Source organism: Mixophyes fleayi, chromosome 1 (assembly GCF_038048845.1).
Source record: "Mixophyes fleayi isolate aMixFle1 chromosome 1, aMixFle1.hap1, whole genome shotgun sequence".
Taxonomy (NCBI): domain Eukaryota; kingdom Metazoa; phylum Chordata; class Amphibia; order Anura; family Limnodynastidae; genus Mixophyes; species Mixophyes fleayi.
In genome coordinates this window covers 320,455,388-320,481,641 of record NC_134402.1, presented here as the reverse complement: position 1 = coordinate 320,481,641, position 26,254 = coordinate 320,455,388, and the positions used below count along the sequence as shown (strand labels likewise).

Genomic DNA, 26,254 nt, shown 5'->3' with positions numbered 1-26,254 from the left:
TCCCTCTCTCTGCCGTCTCTTCATGTGACATTCCCTCATCCTTCTGTCTCTTCATGTAACATCCCCTTTCTCTGCTGTCTCTTCATATGACATCCCGCTCACTCTGCTGTCTGTGACATTCCCTCTGTATGTAGCACACACTCTCACTGTGACAGCGGCAGTCTGTCCGCATGCAGCTCACCTGTGACACTCGTCCATTGACAGTCCTTGCACTGTTTGTTGGTGGTCATCTGACAGTCTCTCGGTGATAGACACTCCGTATGCTGCCCCTTCGGGTTGTATCTGCCCCCGGGTGTCCCATCGCCCGCAGAGATGCCTTTTCACCCGGTAACGGCGGCGTTAATGTACCGGGGGGTCTACACCATCCCCGAATTACTGAGAGAGCACGCACCTACTCAGCTACCCGAAGACGAGATAGAGGGTAAGTTGATGCATTGGGTATAAGGAAGATGTGTGCTTAGGGTCTATGTAGGTGAGGGGAATTAACCCAAACGGGAGGGGAGGTTTCAACAGGTGAGCAGATTGTAAAGGTGTTTTATATAATGGGAGTATCCTAAAGGTGAAGAGGTCACAAGTATACCCCTGTCTAATTCAGGCTTGGCCATAGTAAGACATGTATGAGATGAGGAATTGGAGGTGGGTTTATATATAGTAAGGGCGACCAAATTATTTATACGTATACACACACACACACACACACACACACACACACACACACAGATAGATATAGATATATAGATATATAATAGGTTTGTGTGCATGGACAGGGAATGATCCTTCAACTTTACCCCTCCCCCCATGCACCAGGTGCTCCCATCAGGAGTACTGTATGTCAATAAGGATGTTAGAAAGCTCTTGAGGCGCTTGTGATGTTGGCAAAGGTTGTAATGTGGGTGAGGAAGTCTATGGCATGTCAGGAGGCTGTTCCCATATGTCTTTTATGTATTTCATTCATAGATTGTGGAGTGGGGGTGGTGTATTGAGTAGATGGTAATTGGTGTAAAGCAGTTGTCATAGAGTGTACTGATAGAAGGAACTGTTGCCATTCTGGTGTCAAAGGATGTCATAAAAGGAGAAACTGACCACAAATAGGAACCATTAGGTTTACACCAGAAATCTGCTGCTGCCAACTGTGAAACCACAAACCAGTGTGATGTTTAGCTTATAGAAGCAGTTTACAAAAGAAGCAGTTGAATTTGTTATACTGATATCATTATGCACCATGGCTGGAAGTTTTTTCCATAATCAACCACTCTTAAGTAAACCATCCATGCAAGCCGCCTGTTCCTGAGCTCTTTGCTAGAATATACTACACTTTTGTTATCTTTCAAATTCCCCAAATTGAATGGACACAATATTTTCATCTTTACCTACTGTATTTTGCTGGTACATTTTCTAACTTCTAGGATAATTTAGCACATAATTGGAATAAATAGGAATTATAAAAGAACAATACATGTGGAAAATGGGGTAGCTAAGTTCATTGCCTTCAGTTTCTTGGGGTTCAGTGATGGGGTCATCATCTTGCCGCTTTCATATCCCCTTACCTACCTGTACCTTAAAGTGAAGCTAGACCCAAAACAAATGTGTCTGTCTGCCCCCTAAATTTAGTATGACATTCACATTGTGTGTTTTCTCAAATTAAAGCTCCACCCACTAATGTCTATGTACAGTGAGCTGTGTTTCATATAGTTCATCAATAAATCCATATTTTAGAACATTAATACAGAAATCAAAATGAAATTCTAATTGTCATGTAACCTAAATTGACTGTAAATTTGGCATTTGTAAATTAATAGTCTGTGCATTTAAATTGCAAGTAAATCCAGATTTATTTTCTTCCAAACCCCAAATATTGCTAAAAACTTAGTTCCTAACTGAATCCCAAACTGAATCTTGGATTCGGCGCATCTCTAGTTTTATGTGAATTTGTATGTGAAATTCTGACTCCATCGTTGCTTGTCCACAAACAGAAGTAAAAGTTGGTCAGTACACTGTTATCCATAAATAAATTGTCCTGTCGCAGCAGTACATTTGTTTACTTTGCCAATCCTTTTTTAAAAAAAAAAAAAAAAGCAGACCACAAGAGGAGATAATTTTCATTATGATTTTCTTTCAGTGTGTGTGTGTGTGTGTGTGTGTGTGTGTATACATTAGAGAGAGAGAGAGGGAGATGAAATGATGAAATCTGGGGACTCCGCCTTCTAAAAATTAGCTCCAGTGCCAGTCAAGTATGCAAATAATGTAAAAGTTCAGCTGATAAGGAGTCCACAGGTGTCTTGAAACGGTTTTGGAATAAACTGAATTTTTACATACTTTCCTGGAATCAGTCTATCTGTCTAATCTGTTTATCTGACATATATATATATATATATATATATATATATATATATATATATATATATATATATAAGATACCATTCTTTCAGTTTTAATCAAATAAGCATTTTGGCCATGCATTATTTTAGTAGTTCTATTTTTGTAAGATTCCATCTGCTACACTATAAGCGTTCTTCTGTTGTTTCTCATATATATGTATAAACGTGTATATATACTGTGTGTATCATCATCATCATCATCTATTTATATAGCGCTACTAATTCCGCAGCGCTGTACAGAGAACTCATTCACATCAGTCCCTGCCCCATTGGAGTTTACATTCTAATCCCTAATATAGACACACACGGCACAGACAGACAGAGAGGGAGAGAGGGAGAGACTAAGGTCAATTTTGATAGCAGCCAATTAACCTACCAGTATGTTTTTGGAGTGTGGGAGGAAACCAAGGCACCTGGAGGAAACCCACGAAAATACAGGGAGAACATACAAACTCCACACAGATGAGTGTGTGTGTGTGTATCTATCTATATATATATATATATATATATATATATATATATATATATATATAAATATATATATATATATATATTCTGTAATTTCCCACTCCATATTAACACGGACCTGAGATAAGCAAGTGTACACCACATATATAATTGCCTCTTAAGTTACAATTAAAAAGAGGTCTTTTTAATTTTGGGGGGTTTACTTCTACATTATTCCCCACCCCCCCACAGCTTTGAGATGGACAATGGTTTTTGCACACCAGCCTTGCAGTGTTGTGCACATGCAGTCTCCTGAAAGTAGATTATTTAAGTGTGATACCTGGGCTGTGGATCCATGGGCACTTTTTGCCCAGGGCATCAGGTTGCATGAAAACGTTTCTTGCCTTAAAAGCATTGAGAGATGAGAGTTGAAGCCAGGGAATAACTTAACATGACTCATTTAATTAGATGCTGATATATTAAAAACTATATATGAGACATTGTATCTCTTTTTCAGACTGAATTTATTACATTCACAGTTTTACCTGGTTTATTATGTAGACCATGCACAATTCAGACAGTATCTCATTTATTTGTGTCCTTCTGGATATGGGTGTCTGAGTGTTATGTGAGTATTACTACGTGGTCTGGTCCCTTTTAGTATAAATTACAAGGTTTTGTCATAAATCGTGTACAAAACATTTAAGGGACATTAATAAGGAAATGTTTTGTTTGGAAATTAATGTAAACAATGTTAGTTTTGTTTATCATTAAATTGCAAGTGTATAGTTGCAATTTTCTGATGAAATGTATTTATTAAAATGGCTACAAACCCAGTCATGTGTGATTGATGGGGAGGTATGTCAAGATTTTGTAAGTGTTATTTATTTATTTACAGTATATTATGCAGCGCTGTACAGAGAATATGTAATCATCCACATTAGTCCCTGGCCCATTGAAGCGTGCGATCTAAACTCCCTAGAACAATATACATACATACTAGGGCCCATGTTATCAGAAGCCAATTAACCTACCACTATAGGGCATATTCAATTGTTGGCTTTACTGGCCAAAGTAACGCGGCGCGCGCACTATTACCATCATTACGGTAATTGTGCGCTTAAATACCGTAATTACGGTACCTTTCACACTGGATTTTAGTTCGCGGCTCAGGGAGCTGTAAGCTGAAATCCGGCTTAGTATTACCGTACTAACAGTAATACTTTTTATGCCGCGGAAAACAGGAACAATTGAATATGCCCTTATGTATTTGAATGTGGGAGGAAGCTGGAGCACTTGGAGAAAACCGATGCCAACATGGGGAAAACATACAAACCCCACACAGGTAGGACCCTTGTCAGAATTGAACCCATAATTCCAGCGCTTTCACAGCAATGCTAGCCACTGTGCTACTCTGCTGCCCAACAGTTTATATAATTAATGTTCCTGTTGCTTAGATCATGAGGATGAAAACTTTTTTCGGAATGTGCACCGAGAGCATAAGGGTCCTCTCCGTTGTGTGGCTCATTAGCAGTTCTACGTTCATACAAACAATGATGGTCATTTATGAAAAATGAGGAAGGTACAGTGTACAAACAGCTTTGGACCTGTCATGCTTCTCAATTTGCTCAAATGTGCTTAGACTTTTACTGAAGCACATGGGTTTAGGGTGTTTGTGAAGGATCAAAGGTTTGCACCAGCCGATGGGAAGAGCTGGATGGAGTGAAGACGCTCCTGGCCAAGTACAGAGTAGGTACGCTGGTGCACAGAGCTATGGAGAGCAGTGCAGAATGAGATATCAATTCTCAAAGCAAGATTATCAAAATACTATGAAGAGGGGAGATGCATATTAGGGAAGTCCACTCTCTCATTTTATCATCCCCCCCCACTACCTGCCCCCTGGATCCCATCCCCTCCCACCTTCTTCGCTCCCTTTCCCCCACCACCTGCTCCCACCTCGCTCACCTCTTTAATCTCTCCCTCTCCACTGGCATCTTCCCCTCCTCCTTCAAACATGCTCTCGTATCCCCCATTCTTAAGAAACCTAATCTCGACTCCACTTCTCTCTCGAACTATCGCCCCATATCTCTTCTCCCATTTGCCTCCAAAATTCTTGAGAGGCTCGTCTGCAGCCGTCTCACCTCCTACCTTTCTGAATACTCCCTCCTTGATCCTCTCCAGTCTGGTTTCCGCCCCCTCCACTCCACTGAAACTGCCCTGGCTAAAGTCACCAATGACCTCCTCTCTGCAAAAGCCAGGGGCCACTTCTCCCTTCTCATCCTCCTTGACCTCTCTGCAGCCTTTGACACCGTTGACCACCCCCTCCTCCTTCACACCCTCCAGTCTTTCGGCCTCTCCGGCCCAGTCCTGTCCTGGTTCACCTCTTACCTTACTCACCGTTCCTTCTCTGTCACCACCTCTGGGTCTCTCTCCCCCCCATCCACCCTTCCAGTCGGGGTCCCTCAGGGCTCTGTTTTGGGACCCTTACTCTTCTCTCTATACACCTCCTCCCTGGGTGAACTCATCAGCTCCTTCGGCTTCAGCTACCACCTTTACGCTGACGACACTCAACTATACCTCTCCTCTCCTGATCTCTCTCCCTCCCTCCTCTCTAGGGTGTCCGCCTGCCTCTCTGCCATCTCCTCCTGGATGTCCTCTCGATTCCTCAAACTTAACCTTGCCAAAACTGAGCTCATAGTTTTTCCTCCCTCTCATACCCCATCCCCTTCTGACCTCTCCATCACTGTCGACAACACCTCTATCTCCCCTGTCCCCCAACTTCGCTGCCTTGGTGTCATCCTCGACTCCTCTCTCTCCTTTGGCCCCCACATCCTCTCTCTTGCTAAATCCTGCCGCTTCCAGCTGCGCAACATCGCTCGCATCCGGCCCTTCCTCTCCCAAGATGCCACCAAATGCCTTATCCACTCTCTGATCATCTCCCGCCTGGACTACTGCAACCTCCTCCTCACTGGCCTCCCCCACTCTCATCTCGATCCCCTTCGATCCGTCCTTAACGCTGCAGCTAGGCTTATTTTCCTCTCTCGCCGCTCCTCTTTTGTCTCCCCCCTCTACCTAGCCCTTCACTGGCTCCCATTCCCCTTCAGAATCCTCTTTAAGCTCCTCACACTCACCTACAAGGCCCTCGCCAACTCCACTGCGCCCTACATCTCCACCCTCCTCTCTATTCATGCTCCATCCCGCCCTCTCCGTTCTGCCTCTGACCGTCGCCTCTCTTCCCCCCTTATAACCTCCTCCCACGCGCGTATCCAAGACTTCGCCCGCGCTGCCCCCCTCCACTGGAACAAGCTCCCTCCCGCCATCAGAACTTCCCCTAATCTATCCAGCTTCAAACGGGCCCTAAAAACCCACCTTTTTCTTAAAGCCTTTCTGTCTCCCACTTAACTTCCTACCTTATCTTCTGCCTCTGTCCCCCTACTCTCCCTCTCTCCCCTGCGTCTCTCTGTCTGTCCACCCCTCCCCTTAGATTGTACGCTCCTCTGAGCAGGGCCATCTCTCCTCCTGTTTCCACCACTTCTAACTCTGCTCTCCAGCTACTTAGCCCTCCTCCTCAAAGGTCCTCCACCCCACATCCACTTTCGCTCCCTCCTCCCCCCTGGGGGTCTCCCTGTCTTCCACGCCCCCCTTCTTGGGCCCCGTCATTTTCGGATCCTCCCTCCCCCTTCCCCGCCCTCTCTAGCTGTGCATTGAGCGTACTGAGTTGCTGTGTTTACTGTACTGTGCTGTCTCCCATTGTATTGTGATTTTGTTTGTCTCTGTACGGCGCTGCGGATGCCTTGTAGCGCCTTATAAATAAATATTAATAATAATTAATAATAATGTTCCTTGCTGGGTGGAGGGGACTATGGTCTTTTCCACACTGCAGTATGAGTGTTGACGGTCTTCGGGTCTCGTCCTATATAAATTATACTTAAATCTCTTTATTTAAGGTTTAGCAGGGTACAGAAGGTTGAACATTATAGACAGTTATTAAGAAACAACAGACAGCAAGTCATAAATCAGTTGATATTATTTTTTTCACGGTTGTAACATACTCAATGTAACCTCAATAAATCATTAATTAATTCAATTGTACAGTGCTTAAAGGCAGCATTCTACAATACAGAAGGGAAGGGTGTTGTTGGTTGGTGTAACCATGTTTTTTTGGGTGGCAGGAGGGTAGATGGGAAAGAGATTTAGGGGGAAAGAGGACAGGAGTGAGCCAGGTGGGAGGGCCATGGGAGGTGACCCTATTCATAGGGTGCTTGGTAAAGCGCAGCTATAATGGGAGTACCATGGATCCCAAGTTTTGTCGAATTTTGCAGCGGTATTGTTCTGTATGCTGGTAATATATTTCATATTAGCAATGAACCATGAATTATTGATTACTTCCTGCAGTGAAGGGGGGGTTGCTTTTTTCCAGTTACGTACTATTTGGCATTTGCGCAACATATAGGTATGATAAGTTTGTCTGTGTGTTTATCAATGTAGGCTGTGAGGGTGCATCACATTAGGGCTTTGAGTAAATGCTGTGATATCATATCAGTGATATCATAGCAGTCATAGGGTGTAGTGAGCGGGCAGAACCACCAAATGTGTATGCAGCTTCCACTCTGTCCAGACTGCCTCTAGCACTGATCTAAGGTCTGGGGCGGTACACCTGTCATACCGTAACACAGGTGTCCTAAGGCGAGCTCAGGGAGGACAGAAACCTCCCGTTGTGCAGAAGGGCTGTTCTGGGACCAGGTTCCACCTACTAATAAAAAGGTTCACACAAAAAAAAAGTTTAAGAGGAAATTTGCATACTCTTAAATGCTTTTGTTTTTCAAATATATGTAGTAGCGTTCTGTAACAATATTACAAAGATGAAAGCATGCTTTTCTCTGATTTATTGATTTGAAATCTCTATGTCTCTATGAGAACTGTACAGGAGATATTGTGTGCATGTTTGGAGAGCAAATTTGGCCATTATAGATCATTGTGTGTCCCCATCTGGTCAAAATCTGATTGCATGTGGTCTGAAAAACCAACTTGGTATGTGAGGAGCAAGTGCAGGAAATTAGAGTGTGATCCAGTTGATCAGTAAGCATTTTAGCTCCACATGTGTATTGCTTAAAGATGTGATTAGGAGATGAGCTGAAAGATTAGATTGCAACATGTGTGGATAAATGAATCTAGCCACACACAGGCCAATCCTGACACTCAACCCAAGCAACAGGATCCCTATCCAATTTCACTACACACATGGTTGGCCAACTTGGCTATTTAGCCCTCTAGGTGAATCTTCTGATCACCTTCACTGGGGACTGATAGTGTGTTCGGAGGAAGTGTGGCTAATAGCCCTCATCTTCCAACTATATTTTCCTACCTGTCAAATTATCCTATTGGTTTTGATCAGATCATTGTCAGGCATCTGCTTGTTTTGCAGAGTGAGAGGCATTAGTCTGGCTCAGTCTCCCAAGGTTGTAGATAACACTACAGGTCATTTACTGGAATACAGCTACCAACTATTTGCAGAACAGTGAAAAGTGAGAAATGATTGAGACTAAGCATGTAGAGATATTTATACCAACAATACCAACAGAAATAACTTGTGTTACTAAAATAAGATATATATGTCCACAATTAAAGCTATGCCATTAACAGAAAGATTAAATTATAAGTCATTTTAATAATATTGTTTTAAGAACATGGGCACTAGAGCAACTTTGTTGTTACAATGAACAAGATAATCTAAAATATGTAGCAGCTGTACAGCAGATATATCCATATAAGACATCACTGGGACCTTCCAGTCATATACTGTATTTAGTGCTTGGCTGCTTCATTGAGATGTGCAACTACAAATCTGAGCATGAATCCATCTACTTCCAGCATCAATTGATCCCAGTGCAGAGGTATTATACAACAGTGTGGCAACAACTGCAAATCATTTGTCAATTACCGTGCCTTTGTATAGACTGTATGTAAAACACCTCAGCTGTAACTATGCTTAAATTAATATCCCCTCAAAACAATAACCAGTGATTCAGCAAAAAAAACATATCATACCAATCTAAAATATGCATGCTTTCTATATAAGAATTTGTTACGGAATATACGGAACACATTACTTCCTTGACTGAAACCAAGGAACTAATGTGTCAGCATGAAGGGCTTATTCACACATATCTGATGTTAATGTGCTTTTCAGCCACTATGGCCTGAAAACTGTATTTAAAATAGGGTGAATGTCTTCTTATGGGATATACCCAGCATTGCTTTATAAAATTTGAATGTCATGTTTAGCATTTTAGAATGCCGCGCAACCTGTTGCTAATGTGTAAGCATGCACTACCAGTACTATAGATTGTATTAGTTAAAGCACAATGCATCAAAGACACATGGAAAATGCATTGAATGCACCACTACGATACAGAGCTGGATTAAGGCTTTTTGGAGCCTGGGGCACTTAAGACAGGATGGGGCCCTATTTTAGTACCCCCTTGATGATTGAAATTCATAATAGTGCCCCCTTGATGAGTGTAATTAAAAATAATGTCATCTTTGATGATATACTTAGCTTAGGCCTCCTAATAACGCTGCAATGCTTAAGGGAGTCAGGAGTCACTGCATAGATTCAAGTCTGGGAACAGGTGCTTTTGGGGCTGTTAGGGCAGCAGTAACTGTTGCCTCAACAGCCCTGGCAGCACCTGTTCCCAGACAGACAATGCCACTTGGTCCAGGGAGGCCCATGAGACTGAGGGGCCAGGGGGCATGTGCCAGCTCTAATACAATGCATCTAGAGCCATTTAAAAGCTTATACAGTTTTTCGATGAGCCTGGATTGGGTAATAAGAATTCTACCTGAATCAACACCGTGAAATAATATTTTTATTGACATAATCTTCTCTGTAAGCTAATTGTACACTCATGTATTCCTAAATGTTGAAAACGATCTTCTGTGTTACTAGTGAAACTTCTTTTCTACTAGGATGGAGGGATGCCCATGTATTTTATATACCTGTGACTAAAAAAATTTTCTTGAGATGTTTATAGAATGATCAATTAGTTAATTGATAGTGATATTATTATTTCAACATGCTTCATAACTAATATTCTCCATATCCATAATTAATCCATATCTATCATTGTGCTATTTCATATTCAAAATGCTCAAAACTATATACCTACTGATTATTATTATGGAACTACAATTGATAGGCCTTTTTCAAAGTTTTTGTGTAAGTTTAATTCTTTTCTTGTCCCTATATTTGACAAAGTCCTTTGTCAATGTGTAAGCCTTGTGACCGGTAGATTTTCATGCTGTGAAATGGAAATGTAAGCTGAGCAACTATGCTCTTTTGATTCTACTATCCTTTTTATATTTATATTCTTTTTATATTTATATCCATTGGATATAAAAGACTTTTATTCTGAATGCTGAATGGTTTCTATAAAGGTGCATGTCCATTTATAAGGACCTGTAAGACAACCTTAGATACAGGGGAGGGCTTGCAAATTTCAGCCCAGGGACAAGACTTGACTCAGCTGCCCGTTTTAATGGGAAAAAAATGCAGATGCCCCCCTGCCCCCCAGCCCAGCCTGCCCCTGCTTAGATATATATAGTACCTATGTTAGGTGCGTGGCATGCCGTATATTTGGACATTAGTATAATTTGTGGGATACACAGAGAGGACTATGGATATATATATTTTATTTTTTTATTTTATTATTATTTTTTTTCTATGCACTTCTTTTGCACTAGATTACATTTTAGATTCTTCAACTTTTAAAGCTTCTGTTTGCATTCCAAATGCAAAGCACAATGCATATAACCAGTTCTACCAGTCTTTTCGTGCAAGTATGTAAGTTTTTAGACGACTTGTTCTCTTTCAAACAGGAAGCTGTATTAAATAAACCAGGCCCATACATACATATTTGTCAATACAAAATGTTTTGTTTAGAAGATACAGCACTGCCTGGCACCCTGTGGAGTAATCCTGTTTAGATTGGTTGCTCTGGGCCACAGACACGGATATACAGCCTTGGGATTGTCTGGCTCACCCCTTCTGACTTCTCTGCATGTTACTGATTCTGCAGCGGTTAAAGTTTAATGTAAGTAGGATTTACACAGTAGCTGGTTAAACCAGACTATAGACAACTTGGCAATGACATCACTAGGGAGAGACAGATAACATTTAGTGCTATGTTATGAATGCAATGGATAATGGTTGATGTCGTTTTGTGCCACAATCTTTGCACACAGAGCAGTGATGTTACTGCAGGCTGCACCTCCAAAACCAAGACTGCATTTTGAAAAAATAGAAACCCCCCCAAGAAAAAAAAACAACAATTAATCATAAGCAGAAATTTCCGTGGTCACAATTAAATAATCAACAAAACAAGGAACAATTTCTCAGTCAAACATTCGTTTTATTACAAATATTTTTAAAAGTAAAAATTACCCTATATGTCATTTGGTTTCTATTACCGAGGTCCGACACACTTATCTGTCTCCCATTGACCTCCATGCTCCGGCCGTTGGCATCCTGTTTTTGGCTCTGCACATGTGCAGACTTGATCTTCGAAGTCCTCTGCATGCTCCCTATTGGATAATCAATTCTGGCTCCAAACTTTAAAAGGCACTTCCCGCTACTCTTCAGTGCCTGTTGATCATGTTACCTGCCTGGTATCTGACGTGCCATCTCTACTCCCTGCGAGTTCTATTGATCTTCAGAGCTCATACTCCATCTCACGCCGCTGTACCGCTGGCTACAAGAGCTCACATCTCATTCCGCTGTACCGCTGGCTCCAAGAGCTTACGCTCCATCTCACACCGCTGTACTGCAGTCTACAAGAGCTCACGCTCCATCTTATTCTGCTGTACCGCTGGCTCCAAGAGCTTACGCTCCATCTCACACCGCTGTACCGCTGGCTCCAAGAGCTTATGCTCCATCTCAGACCTCTGTACCGCTGGCTCCAAGAGCTTATGCTCCATCTCACACCTCTGTACCGCTGGCTACAAGAGCTTAAGCTCCACCGCACTCCACTGTACCACTGGCTATTAGAGCTTACTCTCCATCTCACTCCACTGTACTGCTGGTTACAAGAGCTTACGCTTCATCTCACACCGCTGTACCGCTGGCTACAAGAGCTCACGCTCCATCTCATTCCGCTGTACCGCTGGCTCCAAGAGCTTATGCTCCATCTCACACCTCTGTACCGCTGGCTACAAGAGCTTAAGCTCCATCTCACTCCACTGTACCATTAGCTATTAGAGCTTACGCTCCATCTCACTCCGCTGTACTGCTGGTTACAAGAGCTCACGCTCCATCTCGTTCCGCTGTGCCGCTGGCTTCGAGAGCTTACGCTCCATCTCTTTCTGCTGTACTGCTTGTCTACAAGAGCTTACGCTTCATCTCACTTCGCTGTACGGCTTGTCTACTGAGCTCATGCTCCGCCACTCCGCTGTACTAATTCTCTACAAGAGCTTACACTCCACCATTCCGCTGTACCGCTTGTCTACAGAGCTTACACTCCACCATTCAGCTGTACCACTTGTCTACAGAGTTTACGCTCCACTACTTCATTGTACTAATTGTCTACAGAGCTTGTGCTCCATCTTTCTTTTCTGCCGTTACCTGCTAGTGTCATTCTACTCATTCCCCCAAAAAGATGTCGCCTGATACTCCTGGTAGGGGCCGCGACCTGCGGGCGGACGCAGCTAAGACCAAACCGCCTTGCGGCGGTCCCTGGTGAACACCGTCCATTCGTTAGACTCCGCGCCTTGCTAGGAGTAGTGCCAAATTGGGCAGATCAGAGATTCCTATCTACAAAACCGTGACACATACCCATGCTCAGAAACCGTTTAGGTTTATCTTGCTCTCAAGCATTTTTAGTTTGTTAACGTAGCTTGTTGCATTCCTGGAGAATGCAGCATAAATACTATACTTTTTCTCTTTCTCAGTTTCCTGGAATGTGAAAATATATCTAAATGTGAGAATGTTTTAATATAACCACCTCAGCCATGCTGTTTACTGTACAGGATGCTGTGTGCCATAAATTAGGCTCCTCAGTCTACTTTCTTCCGTCTCCTGCTATGTAATGTCCTTTTAGGAAGTTATTATTTATCCCTTCTCTATAACGCTGGTTCATTTTTCTATTAAACTTTTATAGTTTGTGTGGATCATCATAGCGTTATATACTTGTTAACCATCCTACTCCTCCCCCCTTTTAAAACATAGTTTGTATTCATTTTTACTTTGCAGTGGGGACACTATAGAGCTTTGCAGACCTTCTTTCGGAATGCTAATGTATAATGATAAAATATGGAAGATTTGTAAGTCTGCCGGTAAATGCTCTTTTATGACATCACATTTACTTTTGTTTAGTACACTTTTTCCGTAAATCCGCGTGGATATGTGAACCAAAATGGGGTATCGGCAGGGGTGCAAATTTTTGAACTTTCCCATCTGGGCATATCAGAGTGTGGCTTGATAATTGCACATGAGGGGCCTGAGTTATTAAGAACAGCAAGGCAAAAGAAGGAGTAAATTTGATCCTGGACAAACCATGTTACAAAGCAAGAGGTTCAAATTAGTTTATTATTTCGTACATACAGGCCCGGCGCTCCCATTAGGCAAGGTTAGGCAGTTGCCTAGGGCGCCGGGCTCTGGAGGGCGCCACAGAATGAAAATTACTTTAAAACTGTGCGGCAACCGCTGACCATACCTATCACGGCCGCAGCACAGCGTTCAGATAAATACACGGGGAGGGGGGGAAGAGGCTATTGATTAACACTGCCGCCTCTCTGCTCCGTCTCCTCCCCTCCACTCACTGATTGTAAGATTAATGGAAAACTTAAAGCAGTGAGCCGTAGTTGAGAGTTGATATTAATAAAGGGGGCATGTATAAAGTGGAAGTAGGTTGGACTTCTATTTGACGTTTTTACTGCCCACCATGCACACTTTGTGGAGCATCCACACACCCTCAGATGTGCCCCCCTTTACAGGGGAGCATGTATAGGCCAGGAAATGTACATGCAGCATGAAATCCACTTGGCAGACAGTTTGGCCCAATTATGCAAATAATAATAGAAGTAATTATGTCTTATTGAGTGAATTGTGGATCTTACTATGTGCAAAATAAATGTAATTTAGACTGTAGACTGTAAGCTCAAATGGGTCAGGGACTGATGTGAGTGAGTCTCTGTACAGTGCTGCGGAATTAGTGGCGCTATATAAATACATGATGATGATGATGGTTTCATTTCCCTGGAATTCTGGAACTTTCAAGTGTAACACGCGAATTTGGGGCATATAACTTATTATTCTTAGGAGGTGCAATGTAAGTTTATTTAACACAGCCATCACCGTGTGTAGCATTGGTGCATGTGATGGGCACCAGGGGGACATCTGCCCTCCAGGTCAGTCCCAGAGTGGCTTTGGCCTGGGTCACTGGGCTACCTGCATTGTTTCCTTTAAAATGTTCCTGAAAGGCTGCTGAGCAGTGTTCCACCCCCTAGGCTAAAATTTGCTAGCCAGCATCCGATGGGCCCCATTATATATACGGAAGATAATCGCCTATATACCACTATGTAATGTTTTGAAAGTGTCTGTAGTGTTTGTGAAGTACTATTAATTTTTGGTGATAATGGGAGTCTTTTAGTGGTGCCATGTGCCTTGATTCGAGAAAGGGCATCTAGATTTCCACCAATGCACATACGTTTTTGGAGTAAGAGCATTTGTGAAGGAGCAAAAGTTTGCACCAGTCAATGAGAGTAGTTTGGCAGAGTGAGGATTTCAATTGAGTGGGCGCTTTGTTGCATCTAGTTTTGCCAAGCAGTTCAAAAATGAGACCTCATGGTCTCCCTGGCATAGCGGAAACCATTACCTAGAGCCTAGAGCTAGTCTGCCTGGGCTGATTTCCAATATAACAAGGATAACATGATAGCCGGTGGGATTTTCGCACACACTCTGGACTGTGGAGGCCAGATTAGTGACATCTTTCTTAATCCCCTGTAGCCCAAATGGAAAATAAAATCTTTTTCAATATCAGTTGTAGTCCGGTTGGGGCTGGTTCTGTCTATAGTAGGGGAACACACACTCTTCCGGCCTCCCTGTTCTAGTAGAATCCAGACAAGGCCATTTAGCACTGGGGCTTGTTGAGGATTTGAAGGTAAGCGGGGTGGGGGGGGGGGGCACTGCCCATTTTTCTATTTATTTTTTTATTTTACACAGGGCACTGTATATGGCATCTGTTTTATTACAGGTGGTCGATCTGCTCTTCTCTGCCAAACAGATCATTAAAAGTGTAGGTCTTCTGCAGACAATCACGTTTCTGAGCGCCTTTTTTGGGCTATTTATGCACCATTCTCTGGAAGCATCATGCTAAATGTGATGCAGCTTAGGCATAGCCCAACCCTGTCTCTTCTTCAATTGGGACAGGCGGTGTAACTTGTCCCATTGGAGGTATGACTACATCACAGTGCGGACCTGGGGACCTGGGGACCTGAGGGCGTGCCTACTGCTCTTGAAGTGCAAGGCTGCCACGTACTCTCCTCCCCTCCAAACACCACTCAACAGTGCACGCGGCACTCTTTCATTGAATGAGACATACTTACCAAATTTCCCACCCCTGGGACAAAGCTCTCCCAATTGGGATGGCGGAACATAGCCATCAAATCAGGACTGACTTAAATCGGACCAGCAAGGAGGTATGGCTAAGGGATTTCCTACCCAGTTAACCCATTTCTTATTCTTTCTGATTTTGACTGAATTCTTCATGTCTAAAGACTTTTGACGTCATACTTTACATGGGAGTCTAAATATTTTAGCCAAATTCTGGCACTGATGGGCAACTGTTAGCATTGGCTTTCTTTGTCAGGAAAAAAAATCTCAAATGTTATTTATAACTAATTCTAACCAAAGAATTTATGGAAACACACAATAAAGATTGATAAGACCTACAGGTTTTATCAGTGTTCCAAAGTGTTCAAGGGGGGTATAGAAAGCTTTGTCTACCATAGAATTACATTGGATTTTCACAATGAAAACACTACATCCACAGGGTCTGAACATAAATATTTATTGTATATTTTATCTTTCCATACTTGTAAAATGGAACCAACATATATACTTTAATACTTTGATAGAATGTTTTTTTTATGCAGTTTATCACTTTGTATTGAAAGTTGTTATTAGGCATGTTTTCTATATTATTTTTTGTATGAAACAATTTTACTGATAATTTAACTTTAATTTATGTAATTTGCTATTATTCATACCTATTAGCTATGCAATTGTATATCTATATTTTCTATTTGTATTTTAAATCACTATTATATATTCTTAAAGTAGTTTACTTATTACCACTGTGGGACATATACAGAGGGCGCTAAGACTGGAAAGATATTCCCTGATGAAGACATTAGGGTGAAACTAGTTGGAACCGCACCAGTTGTAGTTTACATTTGGCATCATGGTCAAAGATATTATATACTCCCAGTAGTGTTTCCTATCTCACAGCTGTGAGTGTATAATTTTTATCTATATTGAATCTACAATAAAAACATCTGTACTATGGGCCTGATGCAGAGTTGACTGCAAAACGGACATAATTTAGGCTCAAAAAAGCCAGAAGTAAAAATAGGGTTTATATGCACATATGCTGAGCCGTACGTATCTTAAGATTTGCAAGTTGGCACCAGTAGAATATGTGCCTAATTTACGCCAGGCACACATCACGGACACGACTGAATTTCACCCATGGTTTCATCCATGTGTTTTATGTGCGACAAATGCAATCACTATTAGATATCAATAAAACTTTAAAAACCTCTCTAATACAGCAGAAACAATTTCCCACCCTGTGTACAAAAATTGTTGCTTAAACACACACAAAAGCATATTATGTGCCTGAGCGATGAAGAAAGCACCAATTGGCATCAGCAGTGCAATCCTAAAAAGCCAATCACAAGCAGTTCACTAGTGTTTGGTCCACTATTTGCACCTGTTCCTGAGCAGCTTTCTCAGGCATTTATGTATATTTCCCAGTCTGCATCCGTTGATAAGTCCCTGTCCCACCTCTCCAGCCACAGGCTTGTGTAAGTGGCAGAATCACACATATCTGCACAGACACATATGCATGTGCCCATTTTCTGGCTTTTCATGCAACATATACTTTGCAGATTGGTGTAGCGCTCACTCTGAGAATTTCTCTGCTTTCTTGAGCACCAGTGCTGTAGAATACAAATGCTATTTCTAACTAGCCTACAAAATACTTATGTACTTTGCTTCCCCCTATATTTTTGCAACCTTGCTTCTCCAATCTGGGCATGTTTTATTTTATTTTCATTGCAGATTCCTGCACTGTAAGTGCCAAAAAAAAAATCTCAATAATTTCACCAAATTTGTTTTCTTATTCATCCCATATTCTTGCACAAAGGAAAAAGCGATAGCACCATGTGGACATTTGCATATATCCAGGTGTTACTATCGCTGTTTCCCATCTATGATATTGGGGGAATCTTTTCTGTTTGCCCTTGTTAGTCAGACTTTTTCTTACTTTTCCATCTTGCCAAATCTGGCAAAAAAGCTATGTAATCAACTCAAGAAGTAAATTAATAAGTTCCAATGATTGCAGTATCTCTCATCTTGTTGACTGTTTCCACCAACCATATCAGCAAGAAGCGGCTGCATGACGGGACCCAAACTTCAGTCTCCAGTGGCAACTAAAGTTTTAAACATTCCTTAAAAACTCACTTCAAAGTCTACCGGTCTGCTATCTAATTACACTCTTGCTGGCCCATACTCACTATGTGTCACTAACCTCTTGTTTTAGTATAAAAGAATATGATAATGTCAAAGAAGGGCTAATAATGAAGCAAATACTTTAATGACCATTTAATAATGAATCTCCTTAATCGCTTTAATTAACCGCTCTCTTTTCTGTACTGAAAAAAAAAGGTTGGTTAGACTTATGTGTCACTATATACTATTGACATGCATACCATAGCCGACATCCTATAGTTGGGACTTACAATCACATAGGTGGTACATAGAACATTCTTCCAGCCACTTACACACAGATTCTGCTATATATTTATACAGTACGAATAGATAACCATATATGCTTTGACACATAAAATACCAAACGTAAAGATTTCGCATGCAGGAACTTCATTTAAGATTATATATAATCTTATTAATTAAATAATCTCCTCTAACAAATTTATACATAATATAAAATAGTATTGCAAAGGTGGCACTATACTTTATAAAGTATTCTTTGTCTGTTTTACCTTCCTTGTGTGTTTGTGTATGCGTATCCCCAATTCCATCACAGCTCACATTCTTACTCACAGTACAAACTACAACCACCATTCTCACAACAACAATAATATTATTACCATAAAACGGTGATGGGAAACTCAGTGTACTCCAAGGTTGTTGCAGGCAGGAGATAGGAGGTTGTTATGAGCTGAACAGTAGATTTATTGAAGTAGTGAAATATGTACAGACAATCAATGCAAATATCATAAAAGCAGGATTTGAATTTAGGATGAAAACAGACAAGGCAATATGACATAATCTGCCACAATGATGACAAGGCTGTAGGTCTCTGACAGGATAATAAACCACAGAAAGGCACTGACGCAAACAGTAAATGGCACAGTATAGATAATTTACTGACTCAGCTGGTGAATTTGCATAGTATGGCAGGAACCACTTGGCACAGATGATGAATGGCACAGTAAGCTGGTATGCAAGTTAGACAATGATAAACAGTCTGTTGTTCAAAGGCTTAACCCAACCAGCAGGGTAATTGAATTAAAGTACTGTACAGTGTAGCAGTCACTCCAGGCACAATGCCCCTCAATGTAAAACAGTTAGGTCCACACACCACTAGTTAGTACACAGTACCCAATAGACAAAGCAAAAAATCCTCAATTTCCAGGCAGATAGTGATATCCAGAAGCCTCAGCTGTCCAGAACCAGAGTCAAGCCCATAACTCAATACAACCATTAAGATGTCAAAGGAAATGCTATCTGAGCTCCCCAATCAGGTTAGAGAGAGCACATGCCTCCAATCATTTAGATCACCTGATCAGCTTTGATGAACACAAAAGAGAAATAAGAAATCAGAAACACTGTAGTGAAAAACATGATTGAAAACAGGCTGTCAGAAAACAAAGTGATCATATGCAAATTATATGCAGATCATAACGTGGCTCTCCAACCTAAAAAAAACGTTCTGTCGCTTACTCTTCCTCCATCTGACACTCACACCTCCTCTTACATGTCTAAAACATTTACCTGCACAGAGAAAGGAGAGAGAGCGCATGGTGCAGAATGCACTGCATTCCCTCATTCTGCTCTGATTAGACATGCTGCATGCACACTGCAGGGAGTTCATGCAGCATGTCTGATTAGACATGCTGCATGAACTCCCTGCAGTGTGCATGGAAGTCACATGCTGCAGAAGCTGGCTGCCCCAGTCTTATTCTCTGCTTTGTTATAAAGCAGAGTATAAATCAGATTAGGAGCACAAAGCTAGCGGCAATGGGTGAAGGCGCGGCAGGCGCTTGCTTACCACTTCCATATATCCACCATATACTCCTATTTTACATCATATATGCACCACATACAAGACTAATAATAGTATGCCATATGTATCGCACTTAAAGATGCTGTCTTCCATAATGATTCTTATATATGCACTCATATATACACACTATACAGTGCCCCAAAATCCAACCCTCTGCAGTGCCCCAATATCCCACACTCTGCAGTGCTCCAACATCCCACACTCTGCAGTGCTCCAACATCCCACACTCTGCGGTGTCCAAATATCCCACACTCTGCAGTGCCCCAATATCCCACACTCTGCAGTGCCCCAATATCCCACACTCTGCAGTGTTCCAATATCCCACATGTCCCCATATCAGCAGCAATGTCCCATATCAACTTCTGGGCCACATACTGACCGATGGCCGACCCATTCTTGCCTAATCAATGCTTGGAGTTTGTCAGAATTTGTGTAGGGTTTTTTGTCCACCCGCCTCTTGAGGATGGACCACAAGTTCCAAATGAGATTAAGATCTGAGGAGTTTCCTGGCCATGGACCCAATATTTCGATGTTTTGATCCCCAAGCAACTTAGTTACCACTTTTGCCTTATTGTAAGGTGCTCCATCATGCTGGAAAAGGCATTGTTCGTCACCAAATGGTTTGGAGAAGTTGCTCTTGCAGGATGTTTTGGTACCATGTTTTATTCATGTCTGTGTTCTTAGGCAAAATTGTGAATGAGTCCACTCCCATGGCTGAGAAGCAACCCCACACATGAATGGTCTCAGGATGCTTTACTGTTGGCAACAGGACTAATGGTAGCGCTCACCTTTCCTTCTCCGGACAAGTGTTTTTCCAGATGCCCCAAACAATCTGAAAGGGGATTCATAAGAGAAAAGGACTTTACTCCAGTCCTTAGCAGTCCATTCCCTGTACCTTTTGCAGAATATCAGTCTGTCCCTGATGTTTTTCCTGGAGAGAAGTGGCATCTTTGCTGGCCTTCTTGACACCAGGCCATCCTCCAAAAGTCTTCGCCTCACTGTGCGTGCAGATGCACTCACACCTGCCTGCTGCCATTCCTGAGCAAGCTTTGCACTAGTGGTACCCCGATCCTGCAGCTGAATCAACTTTAGAAGACCTGGCGCTTGCTGGTTGTTTTTAGGCGCCCTGAAGCCTTCTTCACAACTATTGAACCTCTCTCCTTGAAGTTCTTGATGATCCGATAAATGGTTGATTTAGGTGCAATCTTACTGGCAGCAATATCCTTGCCTGTGAAACCCTTTTTGTGCAAAGAAATGATGACTGCACGTGTTTCCTTGCAGCTAACCATGGTTAACAGAGGAAGAACAATGATTTTGAGCATGTCCTCCTTTTAAAGCTCTGTCTGTTATTCTAACTCAATCAGCATGACAAAGTGATCTCCAGCCTTGTCCAACACTCTCACCTGTGTTAACAAGAGAATCACTGACCTGATGTCAGCTGGTCCTTTTGTGGCAGGGCTGAAATGCAGCGGAATTGTTGTGTTAGGGATAAAGTTCATTATTAAAGAGGGACTTTGAAATTAATTGCAATTCATCTGATCACTCTTCATGATATTCTGGAGTATATGCAAATTGACATCATAAAAACTGAGGCAGCAGACTTTGTGAAAAATAATATTTGCGTCATTCTCAAAACTTTTGGCCATGACTGTAGGATAGTTTGGCCTTAAATAGCCCACCTTCCCTCCCAGTGTCCTTAGCATCCACGTGTGTGTGATGAAGTCTCCTGTTGCTGACCAGTTCCCCAAGGTCGCTCCTTCGCCTTACCTCCCCCTATAAGATTGTAAGCTCTCATGAGCAGGACTCTTTCTCCTCCTGTCTTCTAGCCTGCTCCCACCTTGTCATGTATCATGCCTCTTGTTCTGAACAACACTTATTTGTTATATACCTTACCTATTATTGCCCTGTATTTCTGCAGTAACATAAAAAAGGAAAAATTTCAGTAAGGATCATGTATGAACTGTAAGAAATATGGGTACACAATGCAAAGACCCTTTCTACTTTTGTGATAGGTACATAATAGAGACAAAAAGCATTTGAAATTTATAGGGATTAAGAAGGTGGTAAAAGCATGCAGAAGAGAGGATTATGGTTAAAGAATTCCACAAGAAAAGAGTAAATGGATATTTAATATGCATTGTCCCTGCAGGGTCTTACTGTGGACTTTGAATTATCATAATTTTTAGAGTGATTTTTTTTGAGATTCTGTATGTAAATATAAAAGGAAGTAAGTGTGAAAATGTATTGGAGTTAGAAAACTTTATGGGCCTGATTCATTGAGAAGCGTAAATGCAGATAAGCACCGTGTTTTGTGTAAAATCGAACTGTGCAAGCCCCGAACCAGACCATACACCAGTGAACACAGCAACGTCCAATTCATCTTCGAGTGCAAAGGACCCTTACTACAACCTACTATTTCAGGGGCGAGATGGAGAGGGACTGGGTGTATGCACGTAGTGTACGTGTTTTTCAGTCTTATCAGCTACAGGTCGGGTATAACTGGTGACTAATGTTGATTGTCGTGTATGCATGTTTTTGCAATCAAGAGGAACTGTAAAAATGAATTTTATGTACAGTAGACATAGCTAACCTCCTAATAAATGTATTTTATGGAGAGAAAAAATTAAAAACAAATTTATTTTTTATTTTTTAATGTTTTGTCATTAATGACTATATTATTAACAGGAGACAATCATTGATTTTTTTTTCTGTGCATTCTTTTGTGACTTTATATTCCACAGATGTATTGGACGTATCTTGCAGTATATTGTCTGGTAGAGCACAGTGGGCCTAGACACGTATTCATTAACAGACGTATCTTTACACCCTCTTCTTACTGAATACAGACATGGGAATGCCCAATGTAGTGCGTTTTTTAAAAAACATATATTACGTTCGTTTTGTGTTTGTTACTAAATCAGGCCAGTGGCGGAACTACCATACATAGGGCCCATGGAGATAATGGGGCCCGTTGCATGATAGATGCAGAGGGTCAGGGCCCTGGTTCCCTCCTCCTTGCCCACCCGCACCGGGGCCCACAGCTCGTTAGTCCTGCCTCTGAATCAGGCCCTATATGGCTTTATGATTTTGGATTTTACTTAGTTTGTTTTAAGAATCTAAAACATCTGTATGTTAAATGTCCCCTTTCAACTTTTAAGGTGACACCTACTGATGTAATTTATGGCTAAAATATATAGTTAAGAATTTTTAGTGGGATATATTCTATAGCACTTTGTAGTAACATTTTGGACATTTAGTGGTCCTTCTGTTGGGGAGATGTTTTCATTAGTGCTTTATTTGGTTTTTGAAACTTAAGGTCGTTCCTTGTTTTCTTCTTATTTTATTAAAAATGGGTATTATAAAGATTTAAGTATTTGTACATGAATAATATACCTAATTGATTATACTTATCATACAATCCATTGTCCATTTTTAATTTACTGTTGATATATTTGATTTTATCTATTACGATTTTATTTGTTTTTATTGCCATCTGTAATTGGTTCTCTTTACAATGTGATTGGTTGAAAAAATTGGGACACTCTCCTTCTCTTTATTGAGGAGATCTGAGTAGAAATACCTCAGTCTTATTTGAATATAAGGGAAGAGAGGACAGGAGACAACACCCCCATCAGTGGTCGAAGTGAAAATTTAGAAGTGGTGGTATGGAAAATGGAATGGGAATGTAAGTGAATGGAAATGTATAGTTTTACAATGATGACAGTAGGAGAAGTGGCGGTATGGCATACCACCGTATATACCCCCACTTCCATCACTGATCCCCATGAAGACGTCTCTGTGAGACGGAACACATTAGTTTTGATTAAGTCGAGCATCTGTCTAAAGTAAACGGAAGCAATTTGTGTTCCACCTGGAACACTTGAAGATGTAGGAAATACAGAGAAAGTACTGAGCAGTAAGGTATACTGGATCATTCTTTATTAAATTGCACATAACAGTATGCAATGAGCACTTGAAAGTATGTTCGATTTCTTACCCTGGACCACTTTTGGAAATTTGTGACTTGGACTAATACTTTTAGGATTGGACTAATACTTTTGGATGCTTGTTAGGAGTAATTTACGATAAAAAAAGGTAAAGTCATACTGGCATACGACCTGCGTTCACTGGCGTATGGTCCGGTTCTGGGCATAATCAGAGCCATTTAACACAAAATACGGCAGGTATTAACATGTATGTTCCTTGACAAATCTGGCCCTATATGTTTATTCACAGTATTATATTATATCATTTGACCCCCGTGAAGTGGTTTTGGTTTTGGGTCTGTATTTTTTAATTTTGCTCTTTTTTTTTGATCCCACATTATTATTAACCTCACTAACACTAATTTAAAGTCATTTGCAGTTAATTTTGACCACCTCACAGGTCACAATATTATTTTCATATACTTTCTAACAAAGATTGCAGCAGTTCTTGCCAGTGATAAGAGAAAGGCCATTGTCATGCCTGGGCAGAAGACCAAAAATCCACCTCTTATGTGTGCAATTATTTTTACACAAATCCTGGCAACAATTGTCTAGCCATTTGTAGCGTTTTAAAAGCCACACTCAGTAGAGGTAGGGACCTTAACCATCTAGGATCCTCATCCATATTACGGCATTTGAAGAGAGTTCATGGAAAGCTGTTGGTAAAATCAGAAACTTATGTTGAAAAAATTAACAACAAGCAGTCCAGCATCATCTACCTCCCTTCTCTCATCTAGATCCCAGCACCTGCAATATACACCCCCAACACCTTCATCATCAATATCCTCACAAGTGATGGGAGTTAGTCCTGCATCCAAGTTGCTAAGGCTAACCATCATTCCTCTGAAGAATTATTGAGCGTTAGTCCCGCTGCTGCTGCTGCTGCTGCTGCTGGGGGTCGATCTTCAACCCAGAAGAATACTACTAGTAGTTTACAACAATTGACTGTTAAACAATCCTTTGCTAGAGGAAGAAAGTAAGAAAGCTGTCACCCAGGCGCAAAGCGGATCACAGACGCCATGGGTACTATGCTAGTATTACATCTGCGTCCAATGTCCACTATTAATGCAGCTGATTTTAGACAGTTACTTAAGGTCTTCTGTCCCTATTTCCAAATTCCATCACAACACCATTTTACTAGAAAAGCTATTACTCACCTCTACCAGAAAGTTCGTAAAAATGTAATTATTGGGCTACAAAATGCCATTCTACCCACTGTACACTTAACCACAGATATGGGGATAAGCGGAACTGGGCAAACTAAAGATTATATGACTGTGACAACCCACTGGGTTGGTGATTCGCCTTCACCAGTAGGAACAGCAGCAACATGTACCCAAGTACATCACATATTTCAGAAGTAGGCTACTCTGTGTATCAGCGGCTTCACTAAGAGGCATACAGCTGACAATCTGTTGCAAAAACTAACATTACAACATGGCTAATCCTGCTTGGACACTCCTGAGGATATGTGATTTCTGATACCGCAACCAATATTGTTACAGCATTACAGCTGGGGGAATTTCATCACATTTCCTGTTTTGCTCACACAATCAACTTGGTGTTACAAAACTTTTTAAATGATAATGACATGCAGGAGATGCTGTCTGTGTCCCGAAAAATTTAGAGTCATTTTCGGGATTCTGCAACAGCATGTAAAAGAATGCAGCAGCTGCAAGAAGACTAGAATTTGAGGGGGAATGTACTTTAGTCCAGCGAAGTAGTCACCTGTGAAGAGAGTGCAGACACGGTTAGCTTGAGTCAAGTGATTGCCTTAATTATACTTTTTGACAAGCAGCCAGAAAAATTGAAAGATGAAATTAAACTAAGCAAACCCGCTAACTATATTGTAATTGTAGAACTAGGACTTAATTTGCTTCACCAGGATCCAAGAGCTATCAAAATCTTGTAATGACGTCTCCTCCTTCAGTTTCTCTGGCAACTGCTTCTCAGAAAAAACTTTACTTTCCCAAGACAACCAGTGGTGATGCAGATGAGTCAGCACAACATTTTGACATTTGCTCTGCTCTAAAAGAATTGCCCAAAAATCGTGACAGCTCTGCCATAAAATGAACTACACATTCCATGAGGAAGGCCATTATCGGCAATTACATCAAAGTACACAGACTTCTGTGATGATGAATTAGTATTGTTTGAGGAAGATGTACACAATGATGAGGGTGAATATGATGACAGTGTAGAATGCAGGTGCTGAAACATAGCTAAGTGAGCGGAGCTACCTGATGCTGGTATGCCTGGTAATATTTTGGGTAGAATGGTATCTTGGCAATTTTATTTTTTTCTACAGTAAACTTTCACCTTTTTTAGAGAGGTTTTTTTTTTCTTTAAAAAGGTACAAGCTTTTTATTTACATTTTTGTTTCCCTGACTTAAAACCACTATTCATTTGAACATAGGCTTTAGCACAATAGGTAGAGGGATTAGTGTAATCATGACTGAGACTGGAGAGTGACAACAACAATGTCACCCCTCCTGTTTCTGTATGAGCTATGGCATAATACAATGTCACTGGAGACTTTGAAGAACACTGACAGCCCTATTATTACAATTTCTGTTTCAGCACTGAACCATGCCACCTCTCCTGTTTCTGAGTGAGCTATGGTACAGTAAAATGTAACTGCAGATTTAGACCAAGTCAGCCAGCCCTATAATTTCAATTTCAGCACTGACTCTTAGCAATGAAGCACTCCTCTTTGTCTGTTACCTATGTAACGCAGTAGAATTTGCCTGCAAATTCAGAAGACAAGGACTAGTATTTGTATTTCAGCAATGACAATTAGCAATGGAGCTCTTTTCTTTGGGTGTATATAACACCCTACTCTTTTTGGTGCAAATCC

General features: G+C 41.3%; 1 protein-coding gene across 1 annotated transcript in view; it reads left to right on the top strand.

Annotated features, from left to right (window-relative positions):
* Window positions 1-312: 312 nt before the first annotated feature.
* The window catches only part of CABP7 (calcium binding protein 7), a 45,863-nt gene continuing 19,921 nt past the window's right edge, over window positions 313-26,254 (top strand). The window contains exon 1 of the mRNA XM_075213279.1: window positions 313-421. Within this exon, the coding sequence (XP_075069380.1) occupies window positions 313-421 (109 nt within the window). The remainder of the gene's footprint in view (window positions 422-26,254) is intronic.